This window comes from Emydura macquarii, unplaced genomic scaffold, assembly GCF_026122565.2.
Source record: "Emydura macquarii macquarii isolate MOO-44397 ecotype Brisbane River unplaced genomic scaffold, CSIRO-AGI_Emac_v2 contig_1253, whole genome shotgun sequence".
NCBI lineage: Eukaryota > Metazoa > Chordata > Testudines > Chelidae > Emydura > Emydura macquarii.
The window spans coordinates 33,683,358-33,710,608 of NW_027131390.1; the positions used below are offsets into that span (position 1 = coordinate 33,683,358).

The window sequence follows — 27,251 nt, forward strand, 5'->3', positions numbered from 1 at the left end:
CCACGACTGGTTTCTGGAAGGGGCCTGTGTGCTAGATTTGGAGGTTGTTTGTACTGGAATAGGGCCTGATCACCATAATTCATTTCTGGATTTTGGAATCCTCAATAGTTGGGTTTGTTTGGATCCAGGATACTGGTTCAGCCCATTAGAGAGAGAGGGAGTTGGTGGGAAACTCAGCTACAGACCCTATTCAGATCCAGTCTTCTTTCCTCCACAGCTAGGGACAATCGGACCCAGAGGTTTTGCTCAGGTCACTCTGCATTTTGCCCTGGTTTCCCAAGTGTTTTGCTGTAGAGCTTGTGGTTTATCTGCATGACGGCTCCAGCAGCATGAAAGCTGGGGAAGCCAGCTCCGCCCAGAGAGCACACACAGGGAGCCTACTACAGTAGGTATTAATCTGGGTGGGGTCTGATTAGTTTGCAAAGCTCTCCCTCTGCAGAGGGAAACAGCAGGAAAACACAGAACTTCTTGGCTGAACCCTCAAAAACCACTCTTGCGTCACCCACATAAATTCCTTCCCTCACCCTGACTGGCCCACTCTGCTGCTTGCCCACCTACCTACCCTGGGGAGGTCCCTAAAATGGATCCAGCTGCTACACTAAGGCACTAGTCTAGGATTATTTCAGTGACATCCTCTGCTGTGGGCAGGTGGCTGATAGAATACACATGAGTCACTCTGCTATATCTCTGTGTTATAAAGGAGAGTCCTAGGAGTGAACATAAAACCACTCCTATTGGCAGTTCTCAGTCTCGGCTATTGTCCTTCAGGGATCCGGAGATCAGATAAAGGCAGCCCAGGAAACACATAAAGGCACTGCTGCATCTGGAATGAGCCAGAGTTAAAAGCACTACAGGAGACTTCTTTCCACACACACTATTTCTCCCTCAACCAAATCTGAGGGCTGTAGGGTCACCAGCACCGATGTACAGTAAGAGCAGCCTGAATGGGACGTGGGCTGGAGTTGCAGGGACAGCACAGCAAGCCTGAGCGACATCTGGGAGGACCTAAGACGGAATAACAGAAGTACAAGGTGCTTTCACAAGACAGAAATAGCCCAAAGTGCTGTAGGCCAGAATTGAGTTTGCGCTGGCAGCAGTTTGCCAATATATGCACTGCTGCATCTCAGGATTGAGATGTGTTAGCAGAACTGTTTGGGGCCCGAGACTGTGGTTATAAGGATGCTTTGAGGCCAGAATTCAGGTCCAGAGCCCAGCAGAGGGCAATGAAAATGATTATGGGTGGGAGCACATGACTTAGGAGAGGTTGAGGGAACTAGGTATGTTTAGTTTGCAGAAGAGAAGAATGAGGGGGGATTTGATAGCAGCCTTTAACTACCTGAAAGGGGGTTCCAGGGAGGATGGAGCTAGGCTGTTCTCAATGGTAGTAGATGACAGAACAGCGAGCAATGACCTCAGGTTGCAGTGGGGGAGGTCTAGGTTGGATATTAGGAAAAACTTTTTCACTAGGAGGGTGGTGAAGCACTGGAATGAGTTACTTAGGGAGGTGGTGGGAATCTCCATCCTTAGAGGTTTTTAAGGTGCAGCTTGACAAAGCCCTGGCTGGGATGGTTTTGTTGGGGTTGGTCCTGCTTTGAGCAGGGGTGGGACTAGATGACCTCTTGAGGTCCCTTCCAATCCTAATCTTCTATGATAAATACACCAATCATCTGCTTTGCTTCCTGCGCAAGGGCCAAGATCTATGCCGAGTACCTGTGATCTGGATATGCTGCCAGCCACAAATAAGTAGCAGGCAACGGAAGAGGAGCAGATGAGAACAGGGACCAATGTATGATCTCTCAATTCCATGCATTTTCCATGGGCACCAACTAGTAACTAGGGTGACCAGATGTTCCGATTCTATAGGGTCAGTCCTGATATTCGGGGCTTTTTCTTTTATAGGCACCTATTATCCTCTCCCCCGTCCTGATTTTTCACACTTGCTATGTATCACCCTATACGTAACAAAGAGGGGCAGCAATTGTTTCACTCACCTCAAAGGCAGGTTAGTAATATTTTTCACTCCTGATTGTCCACTTCCTATTTGATGACACAGCTCGTGTGATGCCATTGGGCTCCCCCATCAGCTTGCCTTCCCAAAGCCACGTGCCTGGCCAACAGGATCCCGAGGTGTAGAGGGAGCAGCCTCTTTGTGAATAAGGACTTGGCAAAGGAAGAGCAAGTTATGTTTGGAGGACAACACAGAGCTGATCTGGAGCAGCTAGGGTAGCTGATTCTTACCGCCACTCTCCCCCGTGCCAGGGCTCAGCACACACAGTGACCATCTTTGATTTGGGCAGCCACGACTCAGATGAATTAAGCAAGGAAAAAGCCACCCTAATCTACCACTGAATCATATCTGTATTTGTTATTTAAAACAATGCACTAACGAACAGCAACTGTGCTTAGCTCAGTCCATTATCCCACTCAAAGCTCAATAAACTTTTAAGACCCTGCTTTAAGGCTTAGTCCCAGGATCCTTCCTTGTAATCCGTAAGATTTTGAGTGCTGGTGGGTAGGGGTGAGGGGCACCATGGCAGCACTACACAGGCTCCTCCCAGCAAGTGCCTGAGTGGTCTGCAGAATGAGCCCTTTGCTCCCTGGCTGAACAAGAGCAATTGTCACAACATAAAAAGAGAAAGGCAACTGGAAGAGAGATCCTGAAGGCCTTTTCACCTCTCACTCTCAGCCACAGGCCTGAGTGCAGCCCAGGTCAGTAGCAATTGGAAGTCATTGCCATTGCATGGCTGCTGAGAAGTGGGTTATGTGAAATCAATGTGGTGGTTCCAGTCCAGTTGCCAGTGAACAGGTGGCCCTTTTGAAAAGCCCAACAACGCAAATGGCTTCTTATTTGGCAGTTTCAAAATCAAGACCACGGATTAAATGGGCAGCTGCCCTCCCACCATTAATCACTAGAAGGCAGATCAGGAACTTTTCTTCACCCTCTCTCACTGCAGAAGAACAAGAGGACACAAAATAAAAGTGAAAGGTGAATTAAAAATTGACAAAATGAAATACATTTTCACCCAGTCCACAATTCACCTGTGGAACACTCTGCCACAAGATACTACTGGCCTCAGCCAGGTCAAGAAAGGGTCGGCATCACAAGAATACTCTGAGTGAGAATGATGAGGGGAACAAAGAATGCAGAGGTCTGGAAGGTATTTAAGCCCTCCTGCTCAGGGCACAAACCAGCCTCTAACAAACAGAGATTAGGAAGAAATGATTATCGTGGGCAGGATATTTCCTAGCAGCTTTCTGCACGTTTCTTGCACTCTCCCTCGAAGCAGCTGCACTGCCTACTCTTGGAGATGGGAGACTAGCCACACCACGGGCATGATCCAATTTGGCAGTTCCCATGTTCCATCCGGGCCAGGAGTGAGGCAAAATTGCTGGGTGGGGAAATCTCACACTGATTCTGCACCTGTTCTGTGGGGACAGGCTTTGTTCTCCAGGAATCTGAGTCTGGCACTTTTCTTCAGCAGTGCTACATTCACTCATTTCTCACTATTTTAAAGAGACAGGCCAGGACAGGACACTGGGCCAGGAAGGGCTGAGCCTAGCAGGCTGAAATAACCCAAAAATCAACCTTTGAAGACATGTTTAAAGGCATTAAAATGGTAATTAGAGCCATTCATTGTAAATAGCTAAGACTTTGAGATTAAATCTTGCACAGTTAAGAGTTTGGAAGTAGATATGTCTGTATTTACCTATAATCTTGTTAGTGATTACCAATGTAACCAAATAATTCCTGTCTGTCACTATAATCTGTTAGTCAAAAATCAAAGGAAGATATTAACATTTAGATGGGACTTGACTGTAATAAATACTATTATTTTTATTTCTCTTTGAAGTTTAAGTAGTAAATACCTGTGAATGGTTGTAGATCGCTTTATGCTAATGTAGGTAGTTACCGGTGTGCATAGAAAATTGGAGATGTTACTTCAAAGTCACAAGTAATTACCTATTATGCACTCCAGGGTTACCTGCTGTGATGTCTGCTATCAAGTGACTGTCACAGCCTGCTAAAAGACTGTAAAAGAAGTCTCGGGCCTGATCCTTTTTAGCTCAAATCTGTCCAAGCTTTGTCAGGGAAAGTTTGGTTTGCAAGATTGGGATCCCAGCGACCAGCCTGGAATTGCCCTGTTAATTCTCATGGGAAAATTTGAATAAACTCTGTACATGGACTATTTAGTCTTTATTTTCTGATTCATTTCTCTGGACTGGATTTCTAACAAAGAAGCTCTAAACAAGGACTGATTATTCTCAAGGTGTTTGGATAATTTCCAGAGACTTTGCAAATTAAGAACTTTGCAACTCAGTTATCTCTATTTTGAAACTGACCTATGAATTTTGTTCTCCTCCGTATGTACAATGATTTTTTAACCAATATTCTCGCTCTTCTTTCTTTTTTTAATAAATATGAGTTTAGTTAATCAGCATTGGCTTTAAGCGTCTATTTGGAGAAGATCTGAAATATTAGTTGACCTGATTGGTAATGTGTAGAACATTTTTACATATGACAGACAAGATTTTCAGTAATCCCTAACGTATTTGACTCAGCTGTCTGGGTGCTAGCCAAAGGGCTGGATAATTTTAAGGGAACTGTATTTTATCTTCTGAATAATAGCTTATGGAAAAAAAACCACCAGTATTTAGGTGTCTACCTGCCCCATTCATTGCAGTTTTGCCCTGTTTAAGCTCTCTCAGTGTGGCTTCCCTAGCAGGCCAAAGTCACACAGGGAAAAATTCCAAGTAACACCAGAGGAACTGCTTGTGAGCAACTTGTGAGCAAACATCATAGCAACTTCAGGTCCAGGTTTGGAACAGAGGATGAACAAGACCCCTTAGATGCTAAGAGACTGGGAAATTCTTATCTGTTGTGATAAAGTACACAGGCCCCGATCCCATAACTGGCTCCACATTGAGCCCCGTTTACACAGTGGGGATCTGCCTGTATGGGGCTCACTGCAAGATCAGGGCCCTAGTGCAGTAATTAGGGAGAGACCCAGACAGCAGCGGAGAGAGGTTTCTCACAGGGACTGCACTATGTGTTGGAGTTCTCCACATGTCCACAGCAAATGAATATCATGAGCAAAGTGCTGGGTATTTCCTGATGTAGCTCACAAGGGCAGACAGTCTGACGAGTCTCAGCGTAGTCCCTAGTGCACACGGAGCCACAAGTTGCCCACAGCCAGGCACCACTGGCAGCCTCTGTGCAGGGCTGAGATGCTCTATGGCTCAGCTGGTGAATCTTCTCTCGGACATTCTGCTAAATGTACATGCCCAGGTCTCCTGTTGGCATCAGCAGGGAGAACGGAGTTTGGAGCTGAGTGCTGGATAACTCGGCCATCCTTCTGGGAAAAACAGCAAGACACGATCCACGCAGATAAAACTTACAACAAATGTTGTACCTGGTTGCAGGAAATGGAAATAGAGTGAAGACCAGAGAGATTAGGGAACGCCCCAGCTGCAGGGAGCACCATGATGGGCAGGTCCAGCTGTTACATGCCATGCACTAAGAGAGGGGGCGGCACTCCAGATCCAGGACTATGTGATACACATGGGGTGCATAGGATTTCACTGGTTCAATGTGCAGAATGTTTGTCCTCCATGGATTCCCGTGCAGCTGCTGAAGCAGAACCCTGATCCGTGCTCCCGTGGTCTCTGCCCACCTCTGCCACGCGCACCTGGCCACAGCTGCTTGGCCCTCCCTTCCAAAATTCATGATGTCAGCATCCTTTGGGTTCCTGCAGTTCCTTTGGGCCGTTCTGTCCCCCCGCCCGTTAGAGAGGGCTTGCTCTGGACATTGCTGCAGCTGCTTCTCCTCCAAGTGGCCACTGTGCAAATGAAGAGCCTTTGCTGGGAAGGACTCCACGTTCTGGTGAATGTGGAGAATACCTCCTGTGTCCTTCCGCAAAAGCTGGCAGGCGATAGGCCAGCCCTCCTCTGAGCTGGGGAGCAGTCCCAGATTCACCCTGTTAGCCACATCCCGCAGCTCCAGCTGGAAACAACAAGGGGAGGTGAAGAGGAGAAGGAGGATGGCATTGTGAAAAGACATACAGCACAGAGGGCCCCGTGTCAGGGAGGGGAGAATACACTGAGCAAGGCACTGTAGGGCATGGAGGTTCTCTTTCTCACAGGGGTACAGCATATAAAGCTTGGTCTCTTGCCATCTACCATAGGAAGGGGCTGAGTGCAAGTAGGCACTGCTCACACACTCTTGCTCTGAGTTGGGAGCAATATATAAGGTTTTCTCCAGAACCATGAAGCCCTACCACTGCTCTTGTGCCTCTTCATATCCCACCCCACCTGAGCATTAACTAGCGGGTTCCACGTGTCATTGCCTCTGTAGGCCGAGCTCACTGCATACGCTCCTTGCATCCCTCCATTCCCCCCGACAAACTCCCTGGGTGCCACCTTCCCATTCCCCTCTATTTCAGGGACTTCCTTCAACTCACCCCCACCTCCTCCCTCATACCAGGGGGCTCTGTGTACCCCCCATGCCCAGGTCTCCCATTCTCCCCATACCCTCCTTGTCCCCACCATTCTCATTTCATTTGGTCTGGGAGAGGAATCATTCTGACACATTTTAAGCTATATTGGGAGGATGCAGAGAGGTGAGCTGAGGGTACTGGCTGCCATCAAATGGTTCTTTGATCTACAGATAATTACAGAGACGGTTGAAGCTGCTGGGTCTGCTAACTAGATGGCAGGGCTCTGCGTATCCCCCATTTCCCACTTCCAGTTTTCCAATTTTCATTAAAATCAAGAGGGTTCTGCCCACTGAGGCCTAGAACAGTCCCTGAAATCTGAACTGATCGGCTGCAGCATTCAAAAGTGATCATGTTACAGACAGGCAGAGGAAGGCCAGGCAATTGGACTGAAGGTGCTTTGTTTCAGGGACCAGCTGTGTTTGTACAGCAGTTAGCACATTGCGGCTGGTCCCTGCCTAGGCTGCTAGGCACTACGGTAAAACAAATAATACATAATGAGCATGGGGCCTGTCTTTGCTCAGCCAGATATAAACAGCTCAGCTGGAACAACCACTAAGGATGTACCTGTGTCTGATAATCCGGGACAAGTGTTTGACATGTGAGATTATTGAGGATGGCACATGGGGATGTCTCTAAGACGAATGGGTTGAGCTGGGCCTGCTGGCTAGCCAGAAAGGAGTCCTGACAGGGAGACAGAGCTACTAGACTGTGGAACGATCTCCCAAAGGAGGGGTGTGCAGCCCCATTGCTTGGGGCATTTAAGGGTGCACGGGCACAATGCCCTGGAACATAGACTCCAAGCCCTCCAGGAGATGAGATCTATTAGGTCCTTCTCATCTGTGCTCTAGAACCATGGGGTCAGTCTGACCAGAGCTCAATGCACCTGGTCCATTTCCTTCAGTATGCAAATATAACAGAGCCTGCTTCCCCCACACAGGCTCTCTGGACTTTTGCTCCCATCCCTGGTACCATGGGAGAAGAAGCTCTGCCACAGCAGAAAGGGGTGTGGGGGGGAGAGGAGCAGTTTCCTGGGTAGGAATTCCTGTGACATCTAGAGCCGGGATTAGGGTTCAGAGACACACCACCCTCTGTAGGGGCTCAGCAGGACGGGCCACACCCTTGGAATTCTCCTCCACCAAGACTCCATTGCGGCCCCCCAGCTGCGGAAGGGTGGCTCCCTGCTCACCTGCCTGTTATCCCCTTGGTGGATCTGACACCGGTCTTGCACGCCATTCATCTCCAGGTTCTTTCTCAAGGCCTCCACAGCATCGGGGTTCCACTCACAGGCATGGACAAAGGCAGCACCGGCATGAACCAGGTATGGCAGTGTGAAATAACCAATCCCTGTGAGCACAAGAGACAGACGCAGCTGATGGCACAATCCTGAGGCAGCCCCAGTGTGGGAACAAAGTTCTCAGGCTCAGGGTGAAGACCTCAGTCTCCACAGCAGAGAACTACTGGATTGAAGTTGTTGGCAGAGTCTTGCGGGGAAGAGAGAAGCACCGGCTCCTGGACAGATACTACAGCAGGGGTGAGGTGGAGGGTGCCACTCGATGGATAGTGCTGAGCAAATTATGAACATTGGGAATGAACTGAATTCTTGCGATCTGTTGATACTCTATGTTATCTGGGGCCAGGGGTGGTCCAAGGTGTTCAGAAGTAACTGGAGGTGGGTACAGTGACATGGGGAAGGTTCCAGACAGCAGAGGGTAGGGAGTAGAAATGCAGGGCCTACCGGCTCTGCTCTCAGAGCACCAGCAAACTCATCAGAACAGACTTGCGGAGCATTATTCCCAAATCCCAGAGGAGGGCGGCATGCAGTAGAGGCCCTTTCCCATGGCTTCAGGGACAGTTACCTGCATAGAGATCCACCAGCACTTCCCCGGCACATGGCAGTGACGCCACCCGCAGCTTCTCTGTGATGTTTCCAGGAGAGAACATGCACCTGGTCACATCGAACGCGTACCTGGGAAAACACCATGGCCCAGTGAGAGTCGCCAACATGGGGCTGGCCAGCAGCCCTTTCCTAGGGGCATCTTGGCTTGACAGCCCCTTCCTGCTTCTTCCACCCCTGCCCCATTCCCCCCTTCTACCTGATTCCATTGTCCACATGCTCCACCCAGCCATCCTGCCCCAGCAACAGGGTCACTGTCGGGGATCGTACCCCATCCGGTGATACTCGCCCCCGTCTGGCTATGCGCCGGGCACCTAGAGCAGAAGCAACTGTCTCCCAGAGCTCTGGTCCTGGAAGAGAGCCCCAAGCAGGTGGGTTAGAGGAGGCTGGTTCAGTGCATCTTGGAAGACAGAGCAACAGGTCCCTCTTACCTAGCTCTTTCCACAATGCAGCCCTGAACTTGTCCTCACTCAGCAGGATGAGGTCACCATGTCGCTGCCAGGAACGAGGGAGATCGTCCACCAGCTCATCTGACCACCTGCCCCCAGAGCCCAACACTAAATGCTGCAGCTTGCGGCAGAGCTCCCGGGTGGGTGACTGGACTTGTGCCGCCTTCGAGGGAACAGGGTTCTGGAAAAGAAACGAAGAAAAACACTGATGCTGAGACAGGCTCCCTCCATTCCTGCACTCTGGGCTGTGAGATGGATATGTGTAGGGGGAAACCTCCTCCCACAGCTGCTGTGCTGGGTCATTTCCCTTTAACTCCCCTGGGACTGGAAAGTCACTGGGTATGACTCTTCCATCACACTGGCTGCACTAATCCACAGCAGACTGAAGGGGCTTCAGGAGCCGTGGGGCACATCCCCCCATCTCCAGATAAAGTCCCTCAGACTGGAGTAGCCACTACTCTCCAAATAAAGGCAATAAGCTGCCCATCACACAGGCAGCTCCCGGAGATTATGATAGGCCTGGGGACCCTGCAAGGAGGACATAATTGCCTCCTTTTAAAGCAGGGAGGTTTGTCTGCTTGTTTAATGCTGCAGGAATTTAGCCCTTTGGGTGCCAGGCATTTTCCCAGCCAGCAGTGGGGAAGCACCTAGCAAGCCCTGTGCAGACTGGCACGGGAGAGTAGACAAACAGAATCTTACTGCTCCCTGCAATTCCATCAGTGAACCACGAGGTCCCTACCAGGGGGCCCCTCAACTGAAACTTAAGAATTCAATCAAACCCTGCTAGGAAGGAGCAGAACTGACTGACTTCAGGCAGCCCTATCATTGTTAAACTCAAACGATCCGAGCACGTTCCCAACCTTGCAGGAAAAAGGGACCTGATCCTGAGGTTCCAGGTGCCTCCTGCAAGCTGCTAAACACCCTTATCTCTCACTAACTTCATCAGGAATGGAGCACACTCAGCAGCTGGCAGGACCAGGCCCTAAAGAAAACACACAGGAACTGAATCGGACTGTAAAGTGAAACTTGCTTCCTCTTCTACCTAGCTTCCACACCCTGGCAATGCTAAGATCGTCCCAGGGAATTTCAGTCTAATTCCCCCTTCAGCTGATGGCAGAAGAGGACAGGAAAGAATTCCACCATCTTGTATGGACAAATGTATTGTACAAATGGGTAAGGTGCATTATGGGGGGTTGGCATGCCAATGACCCAAGAGGAAGCAGCCATTAACAGAGACAGGATATAGGGCATGAGAGCCTGGTATGGTAAATCCCTGCGTTGATTCAATTGGGGAAGCCAGTGCTTTGCTGACCTGGACCCACGTCAGTGTGTAGGTCATCTCAGGGGGAAGGCTCTCCCGCAGCTTCTGCAGGTGCTGCTCAGTGAGTTTCTCTGCCAGCACAGGCAACATCACGGTGCCATCCAGCAGTTTCTGCACACGATGACAGACATCCAAAATCTTCTCTCTCTCCAAATACTCCCTGCAAGTCCAAAGATGTATTCGTTCACCTGACATTATGCCCTCTAGGTTTTCTGCAAACCTGCTCATATAAGCCTGGGCAGAGCAATGCTCTATACACATTTGTTCAGTCCTGGTCTGATGAGACCACCGTCTCCATGAATAACAAACTGCATGGTCTAGTGTCAGGAGAGCTGAATCTATTCCCAACTCTGTGAATGACTCACTGCATGCATGACCTCAGGCAAGTCACTGCATCACTCTGTGCCTCAGTTTCCCCTCTGTAAAATGGGGATGATACCCACCCACCTTTGTAAAGGCTTTGAGATGACAGTGCTGGATTGAGCCAAGCATAGTACTGGCAAGTGCTGGCTGTGCAAGCTCTGTATCTCATTTCTGACCTCTCATCCCCTACTATTCCAGCCCCGGCTTTCCTTTGGGTAGTACTGGCAATCATTCCAAATGATGTACTGGTTCTGGGAAGTGGATCAATGCCAGTTAGGGACTGGGCTGAGATTCACCAAATGGTCCATCACTTGTGAAAGTGAGAATTCCACTGCAGCCAGTGGTGTACCGAAGGGTGGAGGGGGGACCAGGCGCCGACCTGTGGTTGGGGGAGAGGGAGGGGCACGCCAAGTTGGCCCTTCATGATGCACAGAGGGCGGAGGGCACAGGAGGCTCTGAGGGGTGCTGGCGCAGATGGGGCGGCCTTACCCCCCAGCCTGGGCGGGCTGAGCAGGCCCTTCACGACGTGCCCCCGGAGCGGGAGCAGCCACCCCTCAGCCTCCAGTGCTCCCCGCCCTCCACCCATCATGAAGGGCTGACCCAGCGTCCCATCCAAGCCAGTGCCAGGCTGCTGCAGCAGATAAGTGGAGGGAGGGGGAAAAACGCCGGCCCTTTGTGACAGGCAGAACAGGCTGGAGGCTGAGAGACAACTGCCCCCCCACCGGCACATCGTGAAGGGCCAGCGCGGCCCCTCCCCAGGCCAGGGGCTGAGGCCGCCTCCATCTGAGCCAGCACCAGGCTGTGGGGCTGCTGGAGCAGCAGGTAAGTGCGGGGCAGAGGGGTTTTTTGCTGGGCCAGCCCTTTGCAACAGGTGGAGGGGGGTGCAGGAGGCTCTGAGAGGCGCCCCTCAGCGCCTCCCTCCCCCACACATTGTGAAGGGCTGGCCCAACCCCCTTCCGCATGCCAGAGGGTGAGGCCACCCCCATCCGAGCAGGTGCCAGGCTGCGGGTCTGCAGTGGGAGAGGCAGGTGCCCAGTAAGTGCATGGAGTGGGGGGCGATGGAGCCATGTCTACATTTGCGCCCCCTGCACCTCCCTCCCCAGGGCAGCTGGGTGTGGCGCCAGGACCTCTCCTGCCCTACACGGGGGGCCCACAAATGTAGGCTTGGCCCCCGGAAGATTATTACTAGCAGTGATGCACTAATCTGGAACTCCGAGTTCTGCTCCCACTTTGTAATAAGCTCAAGTGAGCCCAGATCGACAGGTCTGGTTTTGTTTACTCAATTCTGCCATGTTAATGACTGTGTGTTCCGCTCAATACAGGTATGACAATGCCCCTCAGCTTTCTCCCTCCATCTCTGTCTTTATACTGCACCTGAATCGCTGGGCAAACCGTGATACAGTAACAAGTGCAGAGATGGGACCAGAATTCAAATTCTTTGCATCCATTTTGCCAGAACCTGGAAGAGAAGAAAACATCTTCACCCTGTTGTCTGGCTTGGCCTAGGTGAATTGCCATGGTTGGCAATTCCAGGGAGCTGCAGCCTGAATGTCTCTTAGCACCCAAAAACCTCTCTCCCAAAGGAGTCACTGAAGATGCAAACTGCTACAACCTGTATCCCTGATCTCTCTGCTAAGGATGCCAACAACAGGACTGACTGTGATGTGGACACTTATATATTAGGAGATAGATCAAGAGCAACAAACTCATTTAACACAGGCCACCATACAGCCCTCCGATCACAGTGACTTTTGGTTAATATTGACCTGGGCTGGATTTTTACCATTATGTAGGGAGACGTCTCCATATCCTCCTCACCAAAGCCAAAGCCCTGCATGCTCTAGGTGTGCACCTCAAAGCTGAGTGGCAGAGCACCATACTCCGGCAACCCAACCGATGCCGTGGACGCAGCTTTATTAACATGACCTACGCTGGAATGTTTTTAAGTCTCCCTTTGGAAACGGGGAAGTGGCAGAGAGAAATACTCCCTGCAAGGACCACAGCGCCTCCGGTTCTGGAGTCCACAGCGCGTTTGGCAGCTGGCTGGGCTTTGACAGACCCTGCCACCCCCGGGAGCGTGCTTGCAGGGCAACGGGAGGATGCTTCAAGGCCCTGGAAGGGCTTCGCAGACCAGTGAGTGGCCAGCCTGTTACAGTGGGACAATCTGCAGAATCCCAGGAGAGCTGCAACCTTCCGGGCACGTGTCCTGCCTGCCCCGGGGGTAATGAGAGCGGCAGTGAGGGCAGGAGCAGCCGCACCGCTGAGTTCAAGTCACAGTGAATTCACCATCCTCCGCTCGACACCGCTGCACAACGTCCCGTGCACCCGCACCAACGCAGTCTACTCTCCTACCACCTCTGCCACGCGACCCTCGCCTCCCTCCCCACTGCCACGCGCCCCTCGCCCCCTGCCTCGCCCCACTGCCACGCGCCCCCGCCCCGCTCGCACACAAAGAAGCTCTTGACCTCCTGGGCTGAGAGCGACGGGCGCCGCGCTGCAGGGGCAGTCAAGCATCTCCCCTCCCCCATTCCGGGCCTCACTCCGGGTCCCGCCCCTTCCTCCCTGCGTGGCTCTGTGCCTGTGCCTGTCCCTGCCCCGGCGCGAGGGAGGCTCGGAGGCCCAGGCGTGCGCGGGACGAGACGCGCGGGGACAGTGTTTCCCACCGGAGCGGAGTCGCTGTTGCCATTCGGTACCCGCTGCCGCCATCTTTGCTGTGGGCTGGTCGCCACTGGTGCCGCCACGGTGACGGTGGCCGAGCTGGCTCCTGCCGAGCCGCGAGCGAGGGGCTGGAGCGGAACGGGGAAGTGGCGGTGCTTGTTTCCGGCCGGAGCACGAGGGTGTCGGAAAGGGGCGGCCGCGGGGGACTTGGACTGGGACTGGAGGAAGCGGCGGCGGCGACGGGGCCAGGATGGCGGGGCTGGCGGTGCGGGACCCCGCGGTGGATCGCTCGCTGCGCTCCGTGTTCGGTGAGGAGGAGCCCCCAGCTACCCCTCACCCAGCTACATCCCTGGGGGCGGGACAGCGCCCGGGACACCCCGCCTGCCCACCCCAACCCAACCCCAGGCTGTGCCCGGGGGACCCTCCCCCAGCGCCCGGAACCGCCTGGCCCCTTCCCTGGTGCCCTCCCACCCCAGGCAGAGCCGCTTCTCTGGGACAGAGGCCGAGCCCCGTGGCTTTCCCTCCTTGGAGACAGGCCCACGGAGCAATTCGATATTCCCGTCCCCGCCCCTTCGCCACAACCAGGGACCCCTCCCCTTTCTCCCTGACATCCCAGCAGGTTGCCGCGGTGATCATTGTGATGTCACAAGCAGAAGCTTGCATCTTCAAGGGGATTGGACGAGCCTGTAGGAAATGGGAGATGCTGGTGTCAGAAATGGACCCCCAGAAATAAATAACACATCTCGGAGCAAGGATGGGTTCTCAATAAAACACTTCTCAAAACCCTGCTTGTGCTATCTGTGACTCACCAAATACGGGGCTGGAAAGAGATAATACCCATAGCAATGTGCTCTCCTGCCCCGAAGCTTTCCCTGGGGGATGTCGCAGTGGGGAGGGGGATCAGCATAGAAAACATCATTGCCTTGGGCATCATACAAAAACCTAAGGCAGATGATAAAGGTGAAATTAAGCACACAGTGCAGCCTTGCAAAACAAACATGATGAAAGTCTACTAGCTCAGGCACTGAATCTCACTTGTTCCTTACTGTAAAGCTGACTTAAAAAGCTAAAGATGCTTTACTCACTCTGAGCAAGTGGTGATTAAAATGTTGCTAGTGCATAAAGATACTAAAGTGTCTATGGTGCGTACTATATATATGCAATTTTTTTTCCTTTCAGTATGAAAGCTCTTTTCTTATATCATTCCCTCTGTACTACCTCTTATGAAGAGCTGGTAAAAAATTTTCCAGTGAAAAATGCTAGTCTTCCTACTGGGTTCCCAGGCTGTGTGTCTGGCAGGGAGCGTGGGATCCTCTAGGGGAGCCAGGCAATCTAGCATCCTGCCAGGTGGACATACCAGGCAGCCAGAGATCAATATTTCTGGAATTTCAACAGTTTTGGAAGTTTTGTGAAAAACTTCAAGATTTTGAGTTTTTGTTCTGAATTGGAATGAAAAACAATTGAAAACTCTTAAGTATTTTTGTGAGACAGAATTTTCATTTTCAAGACAGCTCTGTTCTAATGCATGTCATCTGCACTGTAATGCATCATGAGCATCTTCTATGGTGGGGTATGTACAGAGTGCCTGTGGGTGTTGGGTCAAATGTGGTGTGTTTTTCTTGGGTGTAGTGTATCCAGTTTTCATGGACCAAATAAAGGCAAGGTTGTGGATTAGGTGGTATCATATAAGTGGTTTATGCATATGGAAAGTTTCAAAAAGCTATGATTATTAGCTATTTATTATTAGTTGGGGGCAAGGAAGAATTAGAAGTGACTAGAACAGGTTAGTGAAAATTGCAGTACCTTCTTTGTCTTTCCCATTATAAAAGAACGGGTCACTCAGAATCATAGCAGGTACTCTTGGAACAAACTGTCTTCCTGCTGCATGTAGTCAGCCTCTGGGTATTGCTGCTGCAGAGTGTCTAGAGTCATTGCAGAGGGGCTCTAAAGGGGACTGAATAATTGTAGGACATGTTGATTGTTATAGAGGCTAAGATGAAATAATCACATCACACACTTCAGTTCATAGGATAACTACTTGTAGTTTCCCTACTTCTATCCCCCTGAGTAAGGTGCAATCAGCCTGTTTTATAATGGGGTTCAGGAGTTGCCTTCCTCTGAAGCATCAGATACTGGCTAGTAATATTGGAGCTGATGGATCAGTGATCTGCTTTTCTATGAAAAATCCAATTTGTCTACTCATTGTGGGGTGCAGGCAGTCTCTGAACCTCTGCCATATCATCCTCCTCAGAGCCCTTCTGCATTCTCATTCTTTGGTCATTGATGTGATGAGTGGAGTTGAAAAGTATACTCATAATTTCTGACCATCCTGCACTGATTAAGAACCTGGGCCAAAGACATCAGTAGACTTTGGGTTGGGTCCTGGATGCAGAGATGCCTTAGTGTGCTGTGTTAAAATCAAAGCATTGTCCCCCTCACCTTCCTCAGCATGGGCCCTTCATATTCCTCAGGCAAGTGGAAATAGAGCTAAGGAACCACCTAACCTGATGAAACTAAATATCCCATCAATATTTTCACTAAAACATTTAGGAAATTAGTAGCAGAAAAATCATGACGCATGAAAAAACATAAAATGAGACCTGCCGTTCCTCTAATGAAGGGCTGGGAAGGTGTTCGGAGCTTGCTGTAGTTCCTGTATTGTACATACCTTTGTCCTGCACTGATTGATGCCAGCATGGTAGTAAAAGTGGGAAGAAAGAAGAAACTTTAACCAGTATTGCTCTTCTGTTGTGTGATCCACTGACCCAGTGTGTGACCCACTCATTTGACAAATGAGGTCAGATCTTCTCAGATCGTGATTGTTAACCCTTTTTAGGCAACTCTTCCTGTTTGGACTTTAGCTGTACCAGCCAATGCCCTCTATCTCCCATTGGATAATGCACACCCTAAACTCTCATGGAGCTTGGATTGCTCCAAATCCTACTCTCGTGAGCACTCTACGCTCTATGGTGGGTCAGGGCAGCACAACTGAAAGGGAGGCAGGCAGCTTTGGCATTCTGGAAACTAGAGGCTCATCATTAAGCTGGTGGAACAGTCCACAAAATCCTGAAATATAAGTAGTGGTATCCAGCCCGTAACAGGGAACCATTATTCTCAGAAACATTGACTTTATTATAACTGCCCACTTTCCTGCAATTTTCTTCTGACCCATACCTGGGTTGAGGCATATTACCTGAGTCATAATGGATTCTGCACTGGCAATGTGATGCTGCACCAACATGAGCATTAGGAGCAATGATACATACACAGCAGTCTGTAGTCCTGCAGTAGATTGCCAGAAACCTGGTTGTGTGTGTGTTCACACAGCTATCTGGGCTCATTTCTGTTCTTTCCTGTCTTCATGTGGAGAGAGATTCATGCCTGTGGTTTTTCATCGTACTCAGTGTCTGTACTGATACTTTGCTCCTCTCTCCCATAGTGGGGAACATCCCGTACGAAGCCACAGAGGAGCAGCTAAAGGACATTTTCTCAGAGGTCGGACCTGTCGTCAGTTTCAGGTGACAACTGTTTCTCCTTTTGGCATCAACAGACAAGTGATCTCAGCTATAGCCAATTCTGCACTCATCAGCACTCCAGCCGTGAGCAGATGGGTCTTAGGCAGACTTGGTAGACCCCAGCTTTGAACAAAGTGGTCCTTCGCCCTGTTGCGGACTCAACAGAGGACATGGGGCTGGTGTTACCAATCTGAAAGATGCTGTGTTATCATGTAATACTCTCCCATGTGCCATATGGCACCTAATGGCTGTAATTCTTTTGGTTCTGCCATCCAGGTTGGTGTATGACAGGGAGACAGGCAAACCAAAGGGATATGGCTTTTGTGAATACCAAGATCAGGAGACAGCGCTCAGCGCCATGCGGAACCTGAATGGGCGTGAGTTCAGTGGGAGGGCATTGCGCGTGGACAACGCAGCCAGCGAGAAGAACAAGGAGGAGCTGAAGAGTGAGTCTGAACTTTGGGCTGAGGGGGTTGATGCTACCATAATGTTTGGCATAAACAAGTCTCACAAACCTGTAAAAAAATCTACTAGCCAAGGCTCGAAGTCTAGTACCTCACCTGTATCATGATGAGGTTGACAATGAAAAGCCCACAGATAGCTGATGTGCTCCAGGTAAGTTAGCAAGTAGAGTTTTTCAGGGTTTGTAATTTCCATGGCCAGACAAACCCTTGTCCTTACCTGCTCTTCCTCCTCTATATCTGTGACTAGTGGAGCTTCATATGTGACAAAGAGGTGTATGAAGAATGGCTACATTATTGTGACATCCAGGGTCATAGCTCATGTATTGCAGGTCTGTGTGAAATAGCCTTTCGATTGACCAGTGGGACGGCCCTCAACTCCTAATAGACTTAATAGGCATTCTGGGCATATTGGGAGCCTGGGCTTATTGTCAGTGCCCCATGTACTCTCCAGCTGCAGAATGGTGCTCCTGAATCTAAGTTTCAAAAGTACATTTCCTTCCCTCTTGGTTGTGAAGCTGCAGCTGTGAGTCTGTCAGCCTTGAGTCATTGGCCTTTCAAATAAAGGGGTCAGCGTGAGAAAGCACCAGCAATTGTGCTGGTGGCTTCTGTGATGTGAAACCAGCAGCTTAGGGTTCCCAGGACACCTGCGTGTTTAACCTTTCCTCTTCATCTGCCCCTCTCTGTCCCTTCCAGGCTTGGGCACAGGTGCCCCCATCATAGAGTCACCCTATGGAGACCCTATAAATCCTGAAGATGCCCCTGAATCCATCAGCAGGGCAGTTGCCAGCCTTCCACCTGAGCAGATGTTTGAACTGATGAAGCAGATGAAGGTGTGTGGGAGCAATGTGGCTGGAACCATGTCACCAACTTGCAACTGTGGTCTTAAAGTGCAGCATAACCACACCCCCATTACACAAGAAACCAGGCGGCGGCAACTCCTTGCTCACAGCTCTGTGACATTGTCACTCCTGTTAAGGCCTCTTATGTGCCGCTGCTGCTGCAGGGTAGAATGGTCCGGAGGTTTAATTAGCATCTGGGGTGCTACCATGAAGAATATAAGCAGGTTGGAGAAGGAAGAGAGCTGGTCTTATTGTTGTGGAGAGTGAAAGGCAGGCAGGGACTCTGGGGAAATCACAGCTGCCCTGGGGTGAGGTGGTGGGCTGTTTAGTGTCCTACTGCCCTGTTAGCACTCCTGTAGTTTGGCTAATGCTGTTGACAGGGAAGAAGAGGAGATGATCATGGACAACAGGATGCAGCCTGAGCTGTGTGATTTCATTAACAACTGTCCATGTGTTTCAGATAGTCCATTACACAAAGCCTGAGTCACTCAGGTGCATTATTGGTTGTTGCATTAACCATACCAGCACTATGTCAAGTACCAGGCATGTGAAGCAAAATGCTCCTGCCTTGTAGCCCTTTGAGATGTTGCCATTTCTGTATTTCCAGGAACATCGCTGCCCTCATGGGATTACAGCAAAAATTAGCCGGGAAGGTTTTAATGCCAAGCAGCAGCAGTGAGACTCTTTGATAGCTCTGATCTGTGTTTTTTTCTGCAGTTGTGTGTGCAGAACAGCCCACAGGAGGCACGGAACATGCTGCTTCAGAATCCTCAGCTGGCATATGCCCTGCTCCAGGCCCAAGTGGTGATGAGGATCGTCGATCCGGAGATCGCTTTGGTATGTATGATCCTGTTTCTCAGGCTGGGATTGATGAGGATGCTTGTCTGGAAAAGTGGATTCCAGGAATGGCCGTGTCTAGTTGGTGCACTCACAACTTCTTTCTCCTCCATCATCTCCCCTTAGAAAATTCTGCATCGTCAGACCAGTGTTCCGCCTCTGATTCCAGGCAACCCACAGCCAGTTCCAGGGCCTGGGCCCGGGCCTGGTCCGGGTCCTAATGCACAGATGACCCAGCAGAATCCCCCAGCATCCCAGCCACAGCCCATAGTAAGAATTTATTTGTTTAACCCACATTACTGAGCTGGAGGTTGAGGGTGTGAAGTCCTCATGTGAGAGATGGGTGTGTTGTTGAGAAGGGTTCTCAGTATGAAACCCTGGTGCAGGGGGTGATGCTCGTGTCCGTTGGCGAGAAGGAGTTCTCAATGTGATTTCTTTCCTCTACAGGGTGGCATGCATGTAAATGGAGCTCCTCCTCTGATGCAGCCTCCTATGCAGGGTGGAGTGCCAGCCCCAGGACAGATGCCAGCCACAGTACCCGGCCCAGGCCCTGGCCCCTTGGCTCCTGGAGGTGAGCTCCTTGAACATGTTCCTTTACATAAGATTTGAAGCCTAGGGAGTAACTCTTGAGTCAGCCAACAGGGGGAAGGGGTGGTGTCACTGTTTCTACAGCCTGTCAGGCCAGGTGGAAATCTTTCTGTTAGTGGCAGAGTTGGGTGTCTTCCTAAGAGCAGAGTAGTGAGGGTTGTGGGGACAGATAACCAGAGAGGGGGGTTGTGAGTTCTCTGCCCTTCTCTCCCAGGTGGAATGCAGCCTCAGGTCGGGATGCCGGGAGGTGGACCAGTGCCCTTGGAACGTGGACAAGGTAAACCAGATGTCAGTTAATCTGTGTCTGATGCAGTGTGTCACAGGGCTCCCTACTTCCAGGCTGGCACACTGAGATGTTCAAGGCTGTGTGCCAGGAGAGTTGTTGATGGAGCAGGGAATCCCCCTGCAGAACCGACCTCCCAAGCTGAGTAAAGGTGTAAAAGTTTTCCCAGCCTGTCTGTGATGCCGTGTGCACTTGTCCCTCTGTCTGAGTGTGTATAGTGAGCAGGAAGAGCGATGCCTTCTCCAGTAACTGTCTTTCTGGTACTTCGCATGTGCAGAGGCTGGGGAGCTAGCCTGTTGTCTGCTTTTTGTAACTGTTGGGTCTTCTGTGCTTTCTTTTGTTTGTCCAGGAGAGGGAGCGGTAGCTTTTCTTTTACACAGACTAGGGCTGTGTGTGGCTTGGTGATCAAAGCAGAGAGAGTTTCTATGGTGATGTTTCTATGGTGATGTGCTTGCTCCACAGGCGAAAGGCTGCAGACCAGTGTCTTGGATTGAGACTTAACGCAATTAGACAGTTGAAGTGGGGGCATCTTGTTGTCCATTGGGCCCAGTTTACCACAACAAAGGGATCCCAGTTCTTTCATATTGTGGGATGTGGGGGGAGCGAATATCCTCCCTCAGCCCTTCTAGCAAAACATGGCAAATTCCTTTTGGGATCTCATATTTTTACATACCTTAAAAGCAGCTGAATCTGAAAGAGGTTTGTTGTGAGTTCACTTTTGGGTCCTCCTCCCTCAGGAACAGCCCCAGTGCCTCCCCTTTGCTGCTCAGAGCTTTGTCAAGAAGCAGCCACGTGAAATAGATATGATTCTTAGCAGTTTCCCTGCTGTCTGCAGGGTTTTGAATATTAGTGAATGATGAAACTGAACTAGACTTTTATTAATTTCTGCATCTGCTTGGGGAAGCTCTGAGCAGGAGCAGGGGAGCTGTCTCACTGGGAGCACCTGACAACCTCATGTTGCCTTCCACTTACAGAAGATTATTCTGCAACTGTAAGGGATACAGGTTCAGTATATTTTAAATGAACGTGTAAATGCAGCAGAAATTGATGGTGTAGGTCCCTGCCCCAGTGACCAGAGAAAATAGTGCCTATGTGAGTGGGCTTTTCAAGCCATGCGGAAGAGGCCAACCTCCTCACACGACTGGCATTGGATGGTCTCTGTCCAGTAGCATTGCTGGAAAGGTCTGACAAAGCCAGGCCTGCAAGATTGACAGCCTCTTTAAAACACGCAGTCGAATTCTGCGGGAGTCTCACACAAAGAACAAGCTCACTTCACCGAGAGAAGGGAGTCTGTGCAGGCACTGGTGGGTCTGTGGTGTAGGCAGGCCTGTCTGTGAGTCTGTGTGTGCATACGCTATTTATGTGTCTGCTCTTTTCCCTCTTTTCCTGCTGCTCACCCAGGAAACCTGCAGCTCTCGCCCGTGGGACCTGCCAGGCCTGCATCTATCGAGCGAGTTCAAGGTATCCATGACAACTGCCAGCTCCCTTTGCTCAGGGGGCTCAGTGTGGAATGCATGGAAAAAGCCTGGACTTCAGCACTAGGGTTTTCTTCACTTGGGGCTGTGGGACTGGGGCAGCTCTGTGTAGCTTGCCCATTGTGGAAGTGAGCACTTGTCAAAGACAGAGCTGCCCCCGGTGTAGGAGGAGAGACAAGACAGGTTCTGCACAGAGGGGTCTTTCCTTTTGGAAGGAAAGTAAGCCAGTAAATGAGAAAACAGACTGGAGGAGGAGGCCATCCAGACTCACGCTCGGCTTTTGGACCTCACAGACGTGGGGTGTCCAGATTTGACCTCATGGATCTAGGCTGTCTTGGCTTGCACCTGACCTTGTGATGCACGCTGGGTGTGACCAGACTTGTTGGTTGTTATTGTGGTCTCGGTTCTCAACTTTTGTTCTCAGGCCCCAGCAGTCATTGCGGGGGACAGGAGGGGCTGAACTTAGCACTGAGGGCACCCGCTTCTGTGAGCTGCGGTGTTGTCTGTGGGCAGATTTCCTTCCTCTTTGCTGTGCATCAATTCCAGCAATGTGATGGACTCTGTCCAAAGCCAATGTGTGTCTGTGAGCTACAGGGAGCAGCGTGGGGGATTCTGTTGCTTCCCACGGCCGGGGGCAGCAGGAGTGGTGCTGTCTCACAGGAGGCCTTTGGTGTGATCGTTCTCACCAGTGCTTGATATCAGTAATTTCCCTTGCTTGCCTCCCTGGCAGTGCCCATGCCGGACCCGAGGGCCCCTATGCAGCGTGGGCCATTACCTGCTAGCGGCCCGCCACCCCGGGGCCTTCTGGGAGATGCCCCAAATGACCCACGTGGAGGGACCCTACTCTCAGTCACTGGAGAAGTGGAGCCCAGGTGAGTGGGGCAGAAGACAAATAGGTACCAATCTGAGCCTTGAGTCTGTCACTCCCTGTTCGTGGCCTGGCCTCTTGCTGAGGTCGGAGGTGGTAGAAGTGATGGTTAAGTGGCACTGCCTGCCTGGTGAACTATCACAAACTGGCTGCTTGAGCGATGTGTGCTGGCGATCCATGTACACAGCTGAGCAGCGGGAAGGGAGGATGGTATTTGTGGCTGCTCAGACTGACCAGGCAAGCTGGAAACGTCAGCATCCATCCCTGTGTGACAAACTCCCCTACTTTCTGTGTGGCTGGCTTTGTGCTTTGGTCAAAATGCTGTACCTGCTCGCTGCCAAGCTGGTGTCTCAGTCACATTCTCACTTTTCTCCTTCTGCTCTGGTTTCCCTATCTCTCTCTCTCTCGCTCTCTGCAGAGGTTACCTTGGGCCACCCCACCAGGGTCCGCCCATGCACCATATGCCTGGCCATGACAATCGTGGCCCACCCCCACATGAAATGAGGGGAGGACCAATGGGAGAACCCAGGCCGCTGATGGGAGAACCTAGAGGGCCTTTGATGGATGCTCGAGGTGAGAGAATGGCCATACATTACATGTGAAATTACCAAGAGAGGAGCCAGTTACACGGGTGTGAGAAATATGGGAAGGTTGGACAGTTCAACAGTGAAGTGAGATTCAGGGAGAGTTACACAGGGCTGGTTGGAGGCGCTGCGGGGGAGGGGGTTCATTTACACAGGGCAAGGGAAAGAGAAGTTCAAATTTGTCATTTTCCAAAAGCAGCTGCTGTTCACACACCGTCCCTGACCCTTCTTGTTTTTCTGCCAGTCATTAAACCGAAGGAGGCTTAACTTTCAAAATGGATGCGTGCCTGCAACGGTCTCCCAAATAGAATTTCCTTCCAGTGGTTTGCTTACAGCTTGTTTTTTCTCTGCAGGTGGAAGAGATCCCAGGGGCATGGAGCCCAGAGGGATGGAGCCCAGGGGCATGGAGCCCAGAGGGATGGAGCCCAGAGGGATGGAGCCCAGGGGCATGGAGCCCAGAGGGATGGAGCCCAGGGGCATGGAGCCCAGAGGGATGGAGCCAAGAGGGATGGAGCCCAGGGGCATGGATGCCAGAGGAATGGAGCCCAGGGGCATGGATGCCAGAGGGATGGAGCCCAGAGGTCCTGGCCCCAACCCAAGGGGCCCAATGCCTGGTGGAATTCAAGGGCCTGGGCCACTTAACTTGGGAGCAAGTGGCCCTCAGGGACCAAGACAGGTACACACAGCATCTTCTGCTCTATTTTTAATGTGGTGGATAACGACATGCACTTGGTGCCAGGGTTCCAGGTTATGTCAATTCTTTAACAGCCTGCATCCTATTTGTAATGCTAACCGGCTAACCAGGCCTGCCAGGGGACCCCAAGGACCTGATAACCTTCCCCATCCCAAAGGAACCTAGGTCAGGGCATTCCCTGCCAACTAACACCAGGGTATTGCCAGTGTGGCCTGGTTTCTGCAGGGACCTGGGGCGGCTGGCTCTTATCCTGGCTATGACATGTGCAAAGCCTGCATTGTTCTCCTGACCCCTCTGGTGTGGGACTCAGAATACATTTAAGTGAGGTTTGGAAAAAGTGGGGGGTTTCCCCAGGCCATCTCTGCCCCCCATAAGCCAACATGGCCTTTTCCTGTGACTTACCCTCTCCTCTGCCAGTGCGGGGAGCCATGTTTTCCCTTTTCCTCTTCATGCTCTGCCCCGGCCATGCTTGCAGCTCTTGCTAGCTTGAGGGAGCCAGTGATGGGTGCAGGATGTTTCTGCAGGGAGCAGTGCCTCTGGGCAGCAGGCCAACGCTCCTACACTCCTCAGGCAATAGCGAGCGCCCACAGGCGTTAGCAGATTTCTCCTCATGCCCCCACTGTGGGGGAGGGGAATGGAGTCCCATTCCATAGAGGGAACTGAGGCACAGGGAGACTAATGCCAGATTTTTAGGGGTATTAGGTGCTTAGCTCCTATGGACTTCAGTGGAAGTTAGGTACCTAAAGACCTTTAAAAGTCTGGCCCTAAGTGACTTGCCTGGTCACAAAAGATGTTGGTGACAGAGCTGTGAACTGAACCCAACCATCCTTAGTCCAATCCAGTGTCTTAGCCACAAGGCTGGCCTTCCTCCAGCCTTCTGCTGTTATTGCCAGGCATTACATGGACTAAGGTTTTGTTGAACTTGGGGGGCCTATTTCCTCGTTCCTTATGGCACCACACTCAGCTGCCAACCTGGCATAGGTATCAGTCTCTAGGTGGTGCCAGGACTTGTCACCTGCCTTGTGTTCTAGCAGGTACGTTGTGCTGAATCCAGACTGTCCACAGTTCTTCTACAAGAGCAGAGGGGCCCATCTCATCCCATTTTTCTTGATGCCCACAGGTTCCTAACATGTCAGGGGCAGGCATACAAGGAAGCGGTATGGCAGGGGCAGGCATACAAGGAGGAGGCATGCCAGGGGCGGTGGTACAAGGAGCTGGCCAGCCAGGAGGCTTTAGCCCTGGACAGAACCAAGTCACCCCCCAAGATCATGAGAAGGTGAGTAAATAAAGGGCAACTCGGAGGAAGGAGATGCAGTCTGGATACCCCGTTGTGGTGGGAACGAACTCAACTCTCCTCTTTCTGGCGCAGCAAGCGTCTCCCGTGTCTTTAGTTTCTGGGTTTGGGCAGCACAGGCTGAGGAGTTAATACTCCTGCAGCTTTCCAGGAGCATGTTCATAAGCAGCAGCAGCAAGGTGGGTTTGAAACTTTTCCTGTGGCCAGCGAGCCAGGTCCTTTCAGTCGATGGGAGTTTAGCCTGCCCCTGCTCTTTGTTGTTACCCACATTCCTTCATCCTGTCTCCTCCTTCCCTCCCTCCAGCAGCCTGGTCTCTGAGTAACTTCCCCTTTACTGGCTTTTCTGTAACCCTTTGCTGCCCCTTCTTCCTGGGAAATTGCCTTGCACATGGGGTTGCAGATCTTCCCCTCTCTCTCCACAGGCTGCCCTGATCATGCAGGTTCTCCAGCTGACTGCTGACCAGATCGCCATGCTGCCCCCAGAGCAAAGGCAAAGCATCCTTATCCTAAAGGAGCAGATCCAGAAATCCACTGGGGCTCCATGACAGGTGAGATGGGGTGGAGGCTGTGTTACTGCAGCCAGAGAGGGGCCAGGCTCTCGCCAGCAAGCTTGATGAACTAAGGGGGTGGGGGATGTATGGAGGGCAGAATGAAATGGAGACGACCCATGACCCTGCCATTGAATTTGATGCCGTATGGCCTGCCCTGGTACACATTCTCCCACATATTATAGGGTTGCCTAGTGTGGTGTGTTGTAGGGAGGGTCACTTCTCTCTCTGGGGTGCATCTCCGGTGATGCCTGTGTCAAGGGTAAGGGCTGGCCTCTTCCAGCATGGCCATCCTTATAGCACTATAGCTAACCTAGCCCTGACCTTGCATCTTCCACTATAAACACACATACTCCTGTAAGCAAGAGATGGGGCATGGCCTCGCTCTGCCCTTGCCACTGACTCACTGTGTGACCTGAGGCCAGTCATGTCACTCTCTGTGCCTTAGTTTCCCCATCTGTGAAGCGGGGTGCTAGTAACACCCCCCCAGTGTCACCCATTGAATGTTGGGAGCAGGTGACACTGGACATCACTGTTGACATACTGGACGTGCTGACTCTCGGGTAGCCCCTTGCTCTCTCGCTCTCCCTGCGTTTTTCGGGCCTCCCCAGACAGGTCTGCCACAGTTTGGCCATTACATCTCTAGGGGATGGGCCCAGTTAATCCTGCTTCACCCCCTTGCTGGGGCAGGAGTGGAGGCTTCCGGCGCTCCTGAAGCTCTTGGGTGATGGCACACTCTCGTGTTGTATGTCATATGGGAGGCTGAGGGGCTAGACAGGGCAGCGGGATACGTGTGCGCATTGCTGGACTGTATTCAGCTGCCCTGTAGAGAGCAGCTACAGTGGCGCCCAGCAAAACCCTGTGTCTGCAGCCACTGCGCTAAATCTCTTGAAATGGAGTGTATCTCCTTTCACAAGGCCGTGGAGATGCAGGAGGGCTGCTCTTTGTGGAGCTGCCCTTTGTGCTGTGGGACTCTCCCATGGGCTGGGCCAGGGCCTGTAATGACACACTCCATTATTTCTCCTGGGAATCCAGAATGTTGTGGCATGGGCACCAGCCTCATGCACTGTGCTCCTCTGAGCTAGTTAGAGACTGAGTCTCCCCCACAAAGCTTCCTGTGTCCTTGGATCAGCTGCTGCCCCCGTGGAGTGGGGTTGATGAGGTTGTTCTTGCTCAGTTCCTGTGGGCCTCACCTGCCCTTCACACTCAAAGCAGAGTTTCACTCCCATCGAGTGTCCCTCTTTATTTCTGCAGGGATTTGAAGACACTTGGTGACCTTGGCAGTAACCCTGAAGATCCAAACCTCTGAGATGGAGAAGGCACCCACGGCAACAGTTTCACCTCATCACCGTCTGAGCTGGCACAGCCATCAGGGAGGGGTTCCCCCTTTTTCCCACCCAGCGTAACCCTGTACTGTTCATTCTCTGTGTTTTGTGTGTGTGTTTTATGGTAATTGTAATAAATTTGGAGGAAGATTTGAGTACAGTTCACGGCTCTGCCTGAGACTGCCTCCAATGGGTGCCTCTCTGTGTACCTGACTCAGAAGCACTGGAGATGGCAAATGCCTCTGGGTTGCTCATGTCAGCCCTTCACCTGGCCAGGGCTTGGTGGCCTCTCTCCAGAATAGTCAGGCAATTCCTTCATCTACTGCAGCACATCCCTGGGCTCCAGGATTAATCATTAGTCACTTCGGTACTGCAGACACTGAGCTCCAAGTTTCCCAGCCTTGTTCCCTTAACCACGCAGGAGGTTTCTTACAGGCTGATGTATGCTCAACATGCCTCTTCCTAAAGAGGACAGAGGGAGAAAGAGATGGCCCCTACAGGCACCAGTTGCTATTTGCTGAGCAGATGAAATGATGGTGCTATTACTGAGGTCTCTGGCAGGAGATACTCAGTAAACTGGCATGTCTGGAGACGGCTGATGCACTGAAATTGTTATTTGGGGAGTGTGACAAGGGATAATTAGGCGGTGGGACAAAGAGTCGGGTCTGTATTATGTCTGCTCTACTGAGTTTCATACATGTGGCTTTGAGGTGTGAAAGGGGCATGAGGTGAAGATGTCTTCTTACCAAGAATGTCCC

The 27,251-nt window shown here is 51.4% G+C and overlaps 2 protein-coding genes across 4 annotated transcripts; one reads left to right on the forward strand and one right to left on the reverse strand.

The window, feature by feature from the left end:
• Window positions 1-2,992: 2,992 nt before the first annotated feature.
• On the reverse strand, window positions 2,993-11,999 carry TRMT12 (tRNA methyltransferase 12 homolog). The gene is made up of 7 exons (XM_067548402.1): window positions 11,896-11,999; window positions 10,150-10,318; window positions 8,820-9,018; window positions 8,588-8,738; window positions 8,351-8,460; window positions 7,681-7,838; window positions 2,993-6,001 (listed from the first exon to the last, which is right to left on the reverse strand). Exons 1-7 carry the CDS (start codon window positions 11,997-11,999, stop codon window positions 5,516-5,518), a joined length of 1,377 nt encoding a protein of 458 aa, XP_067404503.1. The 3' UTR covers window positions 2,993-5,515.
• A 1,295-nt stretch (window positions 12,000-13,294) lies between these two features.
• On the forward strand, window positions 13,295-26,653 carry CSTF2 (cleavage stimulation factor subunit 2). Of its 3 annotated transcripts, XM_067548401.1 has the most exons (15): window positions 13,295-13,487; window positions 16,619-16,697; window positions 16,971-17,140; window positions 17,852-17,988; window positions 18,715-18,834; window positions 18,961-19,104; window positions 19,282-19,405; window positions 19,637-19,699; window positions 21,107-21,166; window positions 21,911-22,052; window positions 22,467-22,621; window positions 22,986-23,308; window positions 24,447-24,602; window positions 25,043-25,168; window positions 26,423-26,653. In XM_067548401.1, the coding sequence occupies exons 1-14, from the start codon at window positions 13,430-13,432 to the stop codon at window positions 25,163-25,165; spliced, it is 1,854 nt and encodes a 617-aa protein (XP_067404502.1). In that variant the 5' UTR covers window positions 13,295-13,429; the 3' UTR covers window positions 25,166-25,168; window positions 26,423-26,653. The 3 variants fall into 3 exon arrangements, with proteins under 3 accessions (XP_067404502.1, XP_067404500.1, XP_067404501.1); XM_067548399.1 differs by lacking the exon at window positions 21,107-21,166 and having other exon boundaries at window positions 13,394-13,487; XM_067548400.1 differs by lacking the exons at window positions 21,107-21,166; window positions 21,911-22,052; window positions 22,467-22,621 and having other exon boundaries at window positions 13,394-13,487.
• Window positions 26,654-27,251: the final 598 nt, after the last annotated feature.